Raw genomic sequence first — 14,426 nt, forward strand, 5'->3', positions numbered from 1 at the left:
AATCAAACCCAAAAAAAATCCAGTATCAACCATAAGTTTCGAAGAAACACTGGATTTGAAAATGACATGAAACAGTCAACGTGTACTCCAAAAGGATCGATATCTTCATTTGCTTGAACTTTGTCAGATGTTGAATTTGCAAGTTCTTTAGTTGGCTTGCATTACGGGACAGGTGATGGACTTCGGATCGCCTTGCACGGAGAGGAGTACCGCATCAGGACGGATGCCCCCTGTGCGACCAAGAGGACGAGACTATCAATCATGTACTACTAACGTATGTGTTTGCCAGATCGACATGGGCTGTGATCTGTGAGGCCTTGGGCAAGCCGGATTGGATGCCGACAACACAAGATTCCCTCGACCAATGGTTATGTGGTAAGCAAGGGCCTAACAACCTGCGACGGAAGGATCTCCACACTATCTTCATTCTAATTATTTGGAAATTGTGGAAGCATCGGAACACTATCATGTTCGACGGGGCATCTCCTTCGATGGAAGTGTTTCTAAGAAGGTGGAGGTCCGAAGGCATGGTATGGTCGGTAGCCAGCAAGTTTAAGGGAAATGTAGACACCTTCTTCCGTAGATTAGAGAGGTGGGCGAGTAGTGAGGAGTAGTGTGTAATGAGAATCTTGTAAACTATGGTGGAGGCACTCTTTGCCTTTCTTCTTTAATATATGATATCATGCATATTCGAGAAAAAAAGATGTTGAATTTGCGCAATGGACGATAACAGAGGCCGAAATTAGCAAGTGTTGGCTTGGTTTGGATTACAATGTAAATACGAGCCAAGTTTGCAGAGTAGTCCATTATATTTTACAACTTTATGTATTAAAGTGAACCCGCGGCCAAGAGGAAATCAATCCAACGGCACGGTGACAATCCCCAAGTACAAGGGCAGCATGAGCTTCCGTGGCATATCCTTGATAGGGTGGCCATTGCTTTCGACTTTGCCATGAAGTAATTATCAGTAAGAATAAAGATGGAACATGTTGTGCATATCACAATTATGGTGAAGGAGATCGCTCAATGGCACAATTTTACTTTGGTAATATTTCCTGAGTTGAAAGAATGCAATTTTGAGGTGCATAAACTAATTAAGGTGATAGTCACATATGTGGCATGTTGATCTTCCGAGATTGCATGTATCCTATATTTTGTACCAGTAAAGCCCCCCTGTTCCCTGAAAAAAGCAGAGAGGAAGGGGTGCAGGGGCAAGAGACGGCACTAAATCGGCACAGTTTATGGGAGGTATTCCCTCCGTCCCATTATATAAGAGCGTTTTTTACACTATATGGGACGGAGGGAGTAGTATATATAGGTCTCACAGCAAAATTCTGTACAAGGCAGTGCGTGCTTTGAAACGGAAGAGTTCAGATCCCACTTTCTTTTGACCACTGCAGTAAAGGGCATCAAGTGCCATCTGAATGGTTTTTACCCGAAGTCAGGGCTCAAGAGGACCTATCACCCTCATAGCTTCCTGCAACAACTTGATAATCTGACTCTCATAATGATAACCGCTCTACTCTCTCGGGACCTAAGATCTGAACAATTGATAAAATTGTATGTGAAAGCTGAAAAATAAAACAGATATACCATGTCAACACTTTGAGCTCCATCACCAGATTACCACCATCCTCATATAAGAAACATACTGAATTATATCCTCAAAAGGATAAAATACACAGTTTGAACTACCATTTGCACACGCTGCACTCAAGGTGCCAACAAACTTGCAAATGTGGTAACCACGAGCACGAAGTTAAAGAGAAAGGATGGTGCAAGTGCAAACCAGCTGATGAAAGCCATTCCAATAGCAGTCATAAACCTTGCACAAAGATTGCCCGCACATATCTTCCTATCATTATCAATAACAATGGTGACACCAGCTGATGCACATGCTGCACTCAAGGTTAGCGTCCCTGTGATCTACAGAAAACATTAAGGTGGAAAATGGATGAGTTCGGCAGACAGAAATATGTGCATCTTGTTATAAACATTATTTTCTATTCATGAAATTAAAACATATTAACCTACAAGTCTAAAATGAATGACAGGTGGTTGATTTATTTAGGTGCCTGAGAAAATATGACTCACCCAGTCTCCAACGGAAAATATGAACATAGCTCGGAGATTTAGCAAGGAACGTTTGACGAGAAGTGCATAGATATACACAAAGGCTGGGGCGAGGCTCCACAAACATTGCAGACTGGCAGCTGCTATGAGGTAGCTGGTAAGAACAACAACAATAAGTTAAGCCCATCATCTATAGAAAAAAAAACAAGATCCTGTATTCTGAATTCTAACATGAACATCCTAGATGAAAAAACTCCGATTTTTATGCTATAATTGCATCACAGAAATCAGATGCGCCAAAGTAGTACTTTTCATGTAGTTAAATATTATCTCGAAGTAGATCTCCAATTTGTCCCCAACGACATGCATTTCATATGATTTGTCTATCACAATCACAATATTCTGAATTCCACTAACCAAAAAACGTTAACCTAACCTACTTACCAACAGAAACAACGAGAAGTGTTTTTGAAACTCTACGCATGCAGACTACTACAAAAAAGAACAACCCGCTAGAAAATCTTGCAAACAAGCAAAACTTCAGACTGTTAGTTTTATAGATCTGTAAAATCACAAAAAAGATTCTAATTAAAACTAACTCCTAGTGCAACATTCATGTTAAGCCACATGACCCTAAAAAGAATAGTCATTGGATCATGTCAAGGATCCATCAAATTCGTTAGATCTAGCTGGTTGTGGCCTATGAACAGTCATGCCCTTTTGGTTAAAAAGACACTTTACTTGGTGAAAAGTTTTCTTTTGGCTAAAAGACACGTCTCTTGGTGAAAGAATGTGTTTCTATGGAAAGACACACCACTGTGAATAGATGTCTCTTTACAGAAGACATGTCACTTGGTGAAAAGATGTCTCTTCGTGAAAAGACACTCCCTTGGTACAAACAATGCCTCTTCATGAAAGTACATATTAGAAAATAATCATAATACTTGTAAGTTAGTAGGTTAAAAAAATCCGTTTTTTAACTTCCTAAAAAATGCTTAAATTGCCTTAACAGTGCCAAAAAAATAATGCACCAAAATTTAACAGTTCAATTTATTTATGTATTTGAACACCATTTTAACCTTGCAACTCAATGCCTTAAAACCCCAATTTCATATATAAATATTTTAAATATCCTCATTACAAATATCTAATCATACCCGCAACAAATTAGCGTGGGCTTTACACTAGTGAATCTCTATAATATAATCCTTGACTCCTCCCAAAATAATAAAAATGTTGATTCATGGGCCTAAGTTAGTTGCTTCAGCTTCGAGATATAATACAATCCTGTTAGTTGTATACATGTCTCTCATCCATTCCATATTCCCCCCTTTCAACTCTAGAAATCAAAGCACCATCGAAATGCACGTACACATTGTCATCTTCCATGCATCCCTGGACTTACCTGAATACCACGCATACAAAACCACATGACGATGCGCTCCTGGCTAGTTGTGATGCAATTGTGACTTGAGAGTTGTGCAGCGGGCAACGAGTAGATCCACTCATTAGACTCTACAAACATGGAGTGATGGGGGTCCAAGTTTCCTAACACAAGTACATGATCAGCGCCATTTACTATTAATGTAAGGTTATTTATTGCCAAGCTTTTGTGCTTGCGAAGGCATGGAAATATGCTAAAGAAAGGGAAAATCACACATACTTTTTAGCTGATACCTTACAATAAAAAGCATGGTAAAACTTAGCTAGTAGAAGTGATTGCACTCGTTAAATGTATTTGGTAATTTGGAGTTCAGCTAGGCAACTAATGAACTAGTAATCCATAGTCGTAATAAATCAATTGGTTGTTATAATAAATGGAGAGAATTTTCTTGGCATGCGTATATAAACGATTAGGAGGCAGATGTAAAACTACATCAAACCAAAATCAGATACATGTTTAGGAGTGAATATTTTGAGTTGTTAGATGTGAATGAATAAAACATCATTGTCTCTTTATGTTGTCGTAGACAATTAATAGGTAGAATGATATTAAATATTCACAAGCACATAACTCTTATTTAAAAAAATATAGCAAACAAAGATGTTGCTTGGGCATATCACTGCCACTAGCTAACTTGGTTGATGGCTAATTATTAACAAGACTAATCACAACTGTTAAATCATCATTATTGACCTATATAAATCATAGATGTAAATCTTCATGACTGGATCCACAAAAATTCACAATCAACCGATTTTATCATAATTGTATATCTAGACAGAACCTCATAATTAATTATCCTAATGAACACATTTATTTCTTCATACTTGTTCATATAGATCTCACATGTTAATTAGATCACCATATATAGACAGATCTTTATAGTTGTACCTAAACACAGATAGATCTTCATAGTTCTATCTAGAAAGATTAAATCAGATGACATTACATAGATGTCCCTTAACTAGAAACATTAAATCAGATCACATTACATAGATGTCCCTTACATGGTGGACATTTATATGGGCTGCAAACGTTAGACCGTCATAACTAAACATACAAATTAATCAATGTGAATCTGGTGGATCTTAATGATTATTGAAACACAATTGACATAAGGTAATAATTTTATGTTTCATAGAACATAATGTGAATCTAGGCTTATATACATATGATGATCCAATGACTACCATAACTATTCATACTGAGCTAATATCACATACATACAAAACAATCTGAAAATCATGATCCATACATCAACTAAGATCATGTAGAAAATATCACATACAAACAAGTGAGTGGCCGGCCTGATATTTTTTTGTACTTAGATAATATAAAAACACCGTCCAAGCTTCACCTCCACATATACTGATAATATGTAGAAACAACATGGCAAGTCAAGCCCGGCCAGAAAAAGAACATACTAACTCACCTACAAACCTATACAGACTAGCTGGCTTGCTATCTGAATTTTAGTTTTGCATGTTGAATTAAATTCGCATACAGTTCATACATGTAGTGTCTTCCAAAATAAAATGATAACACATTACCTTTGAAGTTCAAAGGTAAAAGTTTATTTAAGTCATTCCCACGCAATTGCACGGGACCCCAAGCTAGTTTCGTATACATTTATGATCAGCAAACAAGACTGAAAGCATTTCTTGAGATGATATTTATGCTGCATCCAAGAAGACAACTGAGATAATAGCACAACGAACATGACCTGTTACTAAATAATTGTGCTGCCTCTTTCAGGATGCCAAATCAATTTTAAAAAGCATAAAATATTGAAATGCACGAATAGATATAAATATTTCTCTTCGTGGAATTAAGGAACCCTAATAACATTCCCCATCAGAAACTTGTTCATTATCTCTCATAAAGATCTCTGCAAAAATGGGTAATTAAGAGATCTTAACTGAAAACCAACAGCACGTGTACAACTGTACAAGACAAAGCTGGGTTTGGTAGGGTACCTGAAGGCGGAGAAGGAGGGGAAGACCCCGGTGGACGCCATGACGGCGATCGAGGCGGCCGCGGACAAGGCCTGCAGGAGGCGGAGGCCGACCCCGCCAATCGTCCCCGCCGACCCCTGCGGGCTATTCATCCACACTCCGGGCGGGGGAGCATCCGCTAGCTCTACCTGCAGCGGCGGCGCCGCCACGGGATGCACCGTCGTCTGTCGGCTGACCAGCATCTCCCTCCAAGGGTTTGGGAGATTTTAGAAGCCGGGGAATGGAGAGGAAGAGGAGCGGCTGGGCCGAGAAAGTCAGCGTTAGGTTCAGTTCGGTTTGGTCCGTGAATGTCAGCGTGCCCACGTGAGCCTTTGGTATTTTTATAGGGATGGCGTCTTTTGTGTGTTCAGCCTCCTATGTGCACGTTGGGCATATGACTCGCGGAGGCCCACACTGTGTGCACCTCTTACCAAGAAACTCGTTCCGTTCTTACAAAAAAAAAATCACGAGCCTTGAGCAAATAAGTCTTTTTATAGTACTGTATTAGAAATATAGTGCGAACTAATATTTAGGAAAATTTTCCATAGGATTCATCAATTCTTAAAAATCAAACAACATATACATAAAAATTTCTAAGAATTACATTATGTTCCTCCAAATTTCTGTAAAAATCCTTTGAATCAAAGAGGCTCATACTTTCAAAAGGGTTGCACAATAAAAGAGTTACCTGGACATGGGATTGGGCATGTGACCGACCGAGAGATGGAGGAAGCTGATGAAGAGGTGAAGGTGGCACGGGGCGACATGCTAGAGTAGGGGAGGTTGGCGAGATGGCAAGGTCGGCAAAGGGTGCTGGGGACGGGGGATAATGGGTCAGGTGGTCAGCAGAGGAATGTCGGGGGTGATCGACAGAGAGCGGAGACGGCAAGGGATGCATGCTATTGGCTTCCAAGTGAAAAAAAAGGTGGCTGATGAAGGAGAGAGAGAGAGACACACACACAAAGCCCATTAGATATTGAGGGCGGGTTTGGTGGAATTTTTTTGTGTAATGTTGTACTCCTTCCCTAAAGAAATATAAGTGTTTATAGATCACTAACCAATGAAATCTTAGGGGCAGTGCGATCGTGTAGGGTCCTATTCGCTGGAAAAGCTTTTTTTAAAAAAAAATTGCTGGAAAAGTACCTGGTGAGAACAATTTGGCTTGCCTATATATAAGGGTTTTAGCCCTACAGCTTTGTTGTTTGGGTTTTCGGAAAGTTCCAGCCTAGGCCGAGCTCTAGCTTCCTCCCATGAAAAGTTGATCACGAGGCCTTTCTTTTTCTCTGTCAATCTTGAAATTCCCCAACCGAAGTCTTGCCGTGTGTTAATTAGCGTGTGCGTTTATCAGTGTTCTGAAAAAACTGCATTCATTGTGATATTCGTTCTGATATCTTGTATTGCATTCGTCTCTTTCCAACAATACAACAACATCAACACAATCACCGGTGAAGCGTGCCCGGGTCGGAGGAGACTGTTGATCTGGTTCCTGCTGGGCAGCAAGAGCTGCAGCGCCGAACGGTTTCAAGCAACATATATATATGAATTTCATGAAGAGGTCTCGCAGCAAAATTATGTACACGGTCTGAAGGGAAGAGTTCAGACTTCAGACTACTTGAATCACTGCAGTAAAAGGCACCGGGTGCCATATAAATGGTTTTGAACTGAAGCCTGAAGGCTATTTCGAGGGCTCAGAAGGATCCTCACCCGCATAGTTTCTTGCAACAACTTGATAATCTGACACTCATAAGTGATAACCAAACTAATCTTTCAGAACCTAAGTCTGAAGTATTGATAAAATTATATCATATATGAAAGCCGCAAAATAGAACAAGAGTATAGCATATCACCACCATGAGCTTTGTACGAGTAAACCAAACAGTTCATCACCAGGTTACCACAATCCTCATATAAGAAGCATACTGCATTGCATCCTAAGAAGGATGAAATGCGGAGTTTCAACTACCATTTGCACATGAAATTATCCCCACATTCCCATTCTTGCCAACGCGGTGGTGGTGTACGAGAAGTTAAAGAGAAAGGACGGCACAAGTGCACACCAGCTGATGAAAGCCATTGTAACAGCAGTCCTCAACCTTAAACAAGGAAGGGCTTCGCAGTACTTCACATCATTATCAATGAGAATAGTGATGCCTGCCGATGCACATGCTGCACTCAAGGTTACGGTCCCTGTGATCTACAGAAAACATCAAGGTGAAAAATGGATGAGTTTCGGGGAAAAGAAAAATGTGCGTCTCATTAAGAAAATTATTTTCTGTTCACGAATTTAAAACATATTAACGTACAAGTCTAAAATGAATGACAGGCGGTTGTTCGGTTCAGGTGCCTGAGAAAATATGACTCACCCAATCTCCAATGAAAAATATGCGTACAGCTCGGAGATTTATCAAGGAACGTTTGACGAGAAGTGCATAGATATACACAAAGGCTAGGGTGATGCTCCACAAACATTGCAGACTGGTAGCTGCTATGAGGTAGCTGGTCATAAGAACAACAATAAGTTAAGTTCTTAATATATAGAAGAGAAACAAAATCAGGTATTGAGTTCTAATGATGCCAACATCCAAGGTGAAAAAACTATGATTTTACCTAATTGCCCACAGAAATTAGATACATCAAAGTAGTACTTTCATGTAAATGAATACTATCTTCAAGTAGATCTCCAATTTTTTTACCTCAGTGACATGCATTCACATGATTTGCCTATCACAATCACAATATTCTGAATTCCAGTAACCAAAAAACGTTGATCAACTTATCAACAGAAACAACAAAATGCGTTTTGAAACTATGCATACAAACACCAGCTCCTAATCTATCTATTCTATTATATGTATCAAAAGCACACAATTCAAAACAAAAATAGAAATATTATAGAAATTACCACAAAAATCAGAAACATCCAACCATTAATCTTGTAGGCCCTGCGGCAACCATCAAAACATTAGCCGATGGAACTTCTTAAACCATCCCCTCCGAGATTAATCGTTGCTATTAGATTGAGACTGGACAGCTCCTCACGATAGAAAAAAAAGTGACAACCACGCCTGTTTTGTCATCATCCCCCTTTTTTTCTTTTTTAAGAACCGCCCCCTTGGCAATTTATATTTAACTAATAGGCGGATTCACATACGATTGTACAATGTCAATCAGGAAAGCAGGATTGAACGGTAGCTGCTCTCACCGGCGCTTGCAAACAGGATTGAACAGTAGTGCAGATTATACAAGGTACCGTCGCTTCCTCTGTGCAGAGTAGATCAGATCAGATAGGTGACAAGCTCGACCGTGGAACTTCTACACTGTTTCCATCGCACCGCTTTATAAATAAAGAACAAATCAAAGAACATGGCTGAATGATACATGGTAGTGAGAAAGCCCCCTTACAAAGCAAATTCCAGGATAACCTGACAACATAAATGCATGCGACTACGTTGCCTAGAAATAATACAGGTAGGCCTGAATACAACACCACGAGACACCCTACAACACCTAAGCTCCACGACAACACTCTGAGGAGGGGAAACGACACAAAGCATCCCCGCCCCCGAGTCCGAGATTGACAAGGGTCTTCACCTGGAGCCCAGGCACGAAGAGGAGAACCACAATGACGTCCTCAAGAGGGGAGCGGGCATCCGCGGGCGTCGCCACTGTCAATGTCAAAGCGAGGAGCTTTCGCTCGACAACTCACCTGTGTCACCAAGAGGCCTCCTACAGGACAACCACGACGCGCACGAGACTCCAGATCTGGTTTTGGGCGTCGCCACTGTCCATGACAAATAGCGAGCCTGAGCCATCCACCGCTGCACCCCTCACTGCCCCTCCCCCAAGAGGCATAGCCATCACCGCCGCCATGGTGCCCACCGGATACCTAACCATGCAGACCGCCACCCAAGGTTGCCGCCCCAGCATCCATGGTGAGAGAAGCCACTAACCGCCCACTTTACAGCCCGTCAACCACGGTAGGAAGAGCAGAGGCATCTCACGCTACTCGTAGACATGACTTGGCCTAGCGAACTCGCACGACGCCACATCCATGGACTTCCATTCGTCCACGGACGCAACGATGTTCCAACCACCACCATCGCCCGCTGCGCCTGCGAGAAGAGGAACTCATCGCTCGCAAGCACCACTTGGACCGAGCCCAGCGCCTCACCTACCTGGAGCGACAGCTCTGACCCGCCCTGGGCCCATATCTAGCCCGCCCGAGCGCAAGACCTAGGTCCGGACCCTCTATGTCGCCACGGACCCAGGAGAAGGAAGGTCGCCACCACCACCCGCACCCCGTCGCCACCACGAGCGTGTCGGCAACCTGTGCAACCATCGCGAGCTCCCACCATGGCGCCAGCCGAATCAGATCCGGCTGGGGACCAGCCCACACACATCAGCCCGAGGAGAAGACACCACAGCCGGTGCACCACGTACAAGCACCAAACTGTTGTTGTCCCGCACGCTCGCTGTTAAGTCCCGTCTCACCCTAGCGCCCTCGCCCGAGCAGCCGCCCCACACCGGTCGGGCTTTGCCTGTCGGCGGCAGGGGAGAAAGGCCGGAAGGAGAGAGTGGTGGCATGTTACGGTTTGCCCCTGGTCGCCCGCGGGAGCGACGCAGGTGGGGTGATTCTGAAAATGGAACTCTCCCTCTATGTTTCTGATAATTATGTAAATCATTTTTGAAGCCCACGGGTGCTGCTCTCCTCTTCAGGACGTCGTTGCTGTTCTTCTCTCCGTGCCAGGTTCCAGGTGAAGGCCTTTGTGCATCTTGGACTCGGCAGCGGCGACGCGTAGCGCCGTTTGCCCTCCTGAGGGCGTTGTCATGGAACTTAGGTGTCCTAGGGTGTGTCTTGGTTTTGTATTCAGGCCTACCTGTGTAATCTTTCGGCAACATAGTTGCCTGTGTTTAGGTTGTCCAGCTATCCTAGGATCTACTCCCTCCATTTGGAATTACTTGTCTTGGAAATGGATGTATCTAGAACTAAAATACGTCTAGATACATTCATTTTTGCGACAAGTAATTCCGAACGGAGGGAGTACTGCGTAAGAGGGCTTCCTCACTAGTTGTATTGTTTGGCTGTGTACTTTGATTTGTGCTTTATCTATAAAGTAGGGCGAGAGCCTGTTCCGAGATTCATAGCCTTACGTCAGCTGCTCCATCCTCGTTGGATTTCGTTTTCCGCACATGATGCATGTCTCTCACTCATTCCATATTTCCTCCTTTCAACTATAGAAATAAAAGCGCCATCAAACTGCACATGCACATTGTTGTCTAACGTACATCCCTAGGCTTGCCCGAGCACCATACATACAGAACCATAGGATGCACTCTCAATTGTGACTCGCGGCGGGCAGCGAGTAGGTTTACCCCTTAAACTCTACCATCATGGAGTGAAGGAGGTCCAAGTTTCCAACACACGTAAATGATCAACACCATTTACTGTTAATGCTAGGTTATTTATTGACAAGGTTTTAGTGGTTGCAAAGGCGTGGAAAAATGCCAGAGGAAGAGAAAGTAAGCTACAAACTTTTTAGGTAATGCCTTACAATAAGAAGTATGCTTAAAACTTGGCCAATAGAAATGATTGCATTGGTCTAATGTATTTTGGAATTCGGAATTCAGATATGCAGCCTGCCCCAACTTGCTTGGGATAAAAGGCTTTGTTGTTGTTGTGGAATTCAGCTAGGCGACTAATGAACTAGTCATCCATAGTTGTAACTAAAATATTTGGGAAATACACAGGAGATCTGTGTTCCGATGTATTAAGATCAGAGAGAAATAGAGTACCACCACCCAATTACAAATAGAGGTTTTGTTAAAGTTGCTTTGACGCCCCAAAAGCAGCCAAGAACCACAACCTCGCCATCCAGCCCTACAAGCAAAATTACGGGATTAGTATCCTAAGGCTACTGCTACCCACCATCCTCCAACCACCAACCAATAGTCGTATTAAATCAGTTGGTTGGCATAATAAACAGATGATTAGAATTCAGTTGATTTTTCTTGGCACACATATACAAGTGATTAGGAGGCAGATGTAAAACTGCATCAAACCAAAAGCAGCTACATGTCTCTAGGAGTGAATATTTTGAGGAGTTACTTGGGGATGAATAGAACAACATACTGATTGTTTCTTTTAAGTTGTCAGGGACAATGGGTGAAGCATAATATTCTTCTAGGTTTTTTTTTACTAAAAATCGTATTGCTTCAGGTATAGCATGATATTAAATATCAATGAGCGCATAACTCTTATTCAAAAAAAAGTAGCGAACAAAGATGTTGCCTGGGGCATATCACTGTCACTAACTTGGTGGATGATAGCTGAATAATTATTACCAAGACTGATTCACAACAGTTAAATCATCATTATTGACCTATATAAAGCATAGTTGTAAATCTTCCTGACTAGATCTAAAAAGTATCACAACCGTTAGTTTAGATCATAATTTTATATTTTGACATAACTTCATTATTAATTATACCTAATAAACATACATATTTCTTCATAATTTTTCATCTACCATCACACATTTGTTAGATCATCATAACTATATCTAGACAGATCTTCATAGTTGTACCTAAACACAGATAGATTTTCGTAGTTCTACCTAGACATATTAAATAAGATCATATTACATAAATGCCATGTAACTTGATCTGGTGCCTGATATGGTGGACATTTATATGGGCTACAACCGATCGACCATCATAACTAAATGTAAATATTAATCAATGTAAATCTGGTGTATCTTAATGATTATTGGAACACATTTGTTTCCAGAAAACACAAAAGATTTGTGCTTCAGTATATTAAGATGGGAACAACATTCGCCTTGTACAGGAAACTGCCTCTGCCAACCAAGGAAGAACTACACTATGTGATCCCTTGCCCTAATCTGCTGTTGCCTCCCAGACGAATGAGGGTGAAGGGTTCCACGATACCTCTCACCACCATCGTCTTACTTTGATTAGCAATGTTATCGAAGACTCTACCATTCCGTTTCTAGGTTTATATCTTGGCCTATATCTGCTACTAACCTAACTATGTTGATCCAAATGACCTACCATAACTATGCGTACTGGCCTAATATCACATCCAAACAGAACAATCAGAAAATCATGATCCGAACATCAACTAATATCATAGACTTGGTTATGGTTAGCTTTATCTAGTTTGGTAGTAGCACTTTGTAGTAACAGACCATATGGTTTCCCTACAAGAAATCGGAGAGGGAGGACTCTCTTTTGCTAAACATAATATGTAGAAAATATCACGTAACCTACAAACAAGTGAGTGGTGGCTGACCTGATATAGTTTTGTACTGAGATAATATAAAAACACTGTCTAAGCTTTAGTTACAGATACTGATAACATGTACAAACAACTTGCCAGCTCACGCCCGGTCAGAATAAGAACACACTAACTCACGTATAAACCTACCGACTAGCTGGCTTGCTATCTGAATTTTAGTTTTGGGTGTTGTTTTAAATTCACATACAATCTACACATGTAGACATATAGTTTGGCGTCCTTCCAAATAAAATAGTAACACGTTAACTTTGAAGTTCCAACTTTTTATTATATTTTCCCGCGCAATTGCACGGTACCCCATGCTGTGGGTGACTCGTCGTCGTGAGATCGGTTAGTCGAGGGCTCTTTCTTTTCAAGTAGTCTCAATCGGTGAACTCAGCTCCCACAGAAGAAGTCAATAGTGAATCAAAGAACTCATGCATATAATCAGTGACTAGGGATCGATCAATCGGATGCAACCAAATCATCCAAAAAGAATTGGAAAAGGGATTAGTTTCTGCAAAAACGTTTATGATCAGCAAACAAGACTCAAAGCATTTCTTGAGATGATATTTATGCTGCATCGAAGAAGACAGCTGAGATAACGCCACAACGAACATGATCCAATTGTCCAAATCAATTTTACAAAGCGTAAAATATTGAAATGCACGAATAGATATAAATATTTCTCTTTCTGAAGGAAATAAGGAAACCTAATAACCTTTTCGATCAGAAACTTGTTCCACATATTATCTCTCATGGAGATACTCTGGAAAATCTGATAATTAACGTAGTCATCATAGGGCCCATAATCCACACAACTAAAATACCGGAGATCTCAACAGAAAACCCACAGGTAGACGAGACAGGAAGGGTAGGGTGGGGCACCTGAAGGCGGAGCAGAAGGAGAAGATGTCGGTGGACACCATGACGGCGATCGAGGCGGCCGCGAACAAGGCCTGCAGGAGGCGGAGGCCGATCCCGCCAAGCGTCCCCGGCGTCCCCTGCGGGATCCTCGTCCACACTTCGGGCGGGGGAGCATCCGCTAGCCCTACCTGCGGCGGCGGCGCGACCACGGCCACGGGGTACACCGCCGACGGCCGGCAAGCAGGCAGCATCTCCTTACAGGGGTTTGCGAGATTTCAGAGGCCGGAGAACGAGGAAGAGGATGCGCTGACCCGAGAATGTCAGTGTTCGGTTCAGTTTGGTCTGGTCGCTCTGAATGTCAGTGTGCCCACGCGAAACTTGGCATTTTAGGGACGACATCTGTCGCCGGCCTCGTATATGTGCACGTTTGGCATATGACTCGCGGAGCCTCCGGAGCCTGCTCTTTCCGGGAAACTTCCTCTGTTGGATATTAAATTAAATTAAAAGGCAGGAATAAAAACGCATAATTATATGATACATAAAAATACGGAAATACTAACGCCCACACGTGTAGGCGTCTGGCAACTCGCCCACACGTACGGATCCTTGTCCAACCAATTCTGCACTAATCTTGACGCGTTCTATCAGTTTTTGTGTATCACGTAGGACTGGGGTGGTGTGTGGGCATACATCCGGTTGCCCGCACGTTTTTTTTCACCACACGGGGGCTGGTGTGTCGACGTTTAGCAGT

At 42.2% G+C, this 14,426-nt stretch overlaps 2 protein-coding genes across 2 annotated transcripts; both read right to left on the reverse strand.

The window, feature by feature from the left end:
- Positions 1–1,713: 1,713 nt before the first annotated feature.
- On the reverse strand, positions 1,714–5,758 carry LOC123139019 (CASP-like protein 5A3). The gene is made up of 3 exons (XM_044558849.1): positions 5,494–5,758; positions 2,095–2,227; positions 1,714–1,926 (listed from the first exon to the last, which is right to left on the reverse strand). Exons 1-3 carry the CDS (start codon positions 5,712–5,714, stop codon positions 1,714–1,716), a joined length of 567 nt encoding a protein of 188 aa, XP_044414784.1. The 5' UTR covers positions 5,715–5,758.
- Positions 5,759–7,293: 1,535 nt separating this feature from the next.
- On the reverse strand, positions 7,294–14,045 carry LOC123133835 (CASP-like protein 16). The gene is made up of 3 exons (XM_044553240.1): positions 13,697–14,045; positions 7,875–8,007; positions 7,294–7,705 (listed from the first exon to the last, which is right to left on the reverse strand). The coding sequence occupies exons 1-3, from the start codon at positions 13,924–13,926 to the stop codon at positions 7,490–7,492; spliced, it is 579 nt and encodes a 192-aa protein (XP_044409175.1). The 5' UTR covers positions 13,927–14,045; the 3' UTR covers positions 7,294–7,489.
- Between the last annotated feature and the right edge of the window lie 381 nt (positions 14,046–14,426).

The sequence above is a fragment of the Triticum aestivum genome, chromosome 6B (genome assembly GCF_018294505.1).
Source record: "Triticum aestivum cultivar Chinese Spring chromosome 6B, IWGSC CS RefSeq v2.1, whole genome shotgun sequence".
NCBI lineage: Eukaryota > Viridiplantae > Streptophyta > Magnoliopsida > Poales > Poaceae > Triticum > Triticum aestivum.

What these genes read in the sequence shown, in the direction of transcription:
- LOC123133835 (XM_044553240.1), bottom strand. Translation starts at nt 13,926, where the DNA reads ATGCTGCCTGCTTGCCGGCCGTCGGCGGTGTACCCCGTGGCCGTGGTC. An exon ending in TCCTTCTGCTCCGCCTTCAG is followed by an intron (nt 8,008 to 13,696) that starts GTGCCCCACCCT and finishes TCTTATGACCAG; the next exon opens with CTACCTCATAGCAGCTACCA. An exon ending in TATTTTTCATTGGAGATTGG is followed by an intron (nt 7,706 to 7,874) that starts GTGAGTCATATT and finishes TGTTTTCTGTAG; the next exon opens with ATCACAGGGACCGTAACCTT.
- LOC123139019 (XM_044558849.1), bottom strand. Translation starts at nt 5,714, where the DNA reads ATGCTGGTCAGCCGACAGACGACGGTGCATCCCGTGGCGGCGCCGCCG. An exon ending in CCCTCCTTCTCCGCCTTCAG is followed by an intron (nt 2,228 to 5,493) that starts GTACCCTACCAA and finishes TGTTCTTACCAG; the next exon opens with CTACCTCATAGCAGCTGCCA. An exon ending in TATTTTCCGTTGGAGACTGG is followed by an intron (nt 1,927 to 2,094) that starts GTGAGTCATATT and finishes TGTTTTCTGTAG; the next exon opens with ATCACAGGGACGCTAACCTT.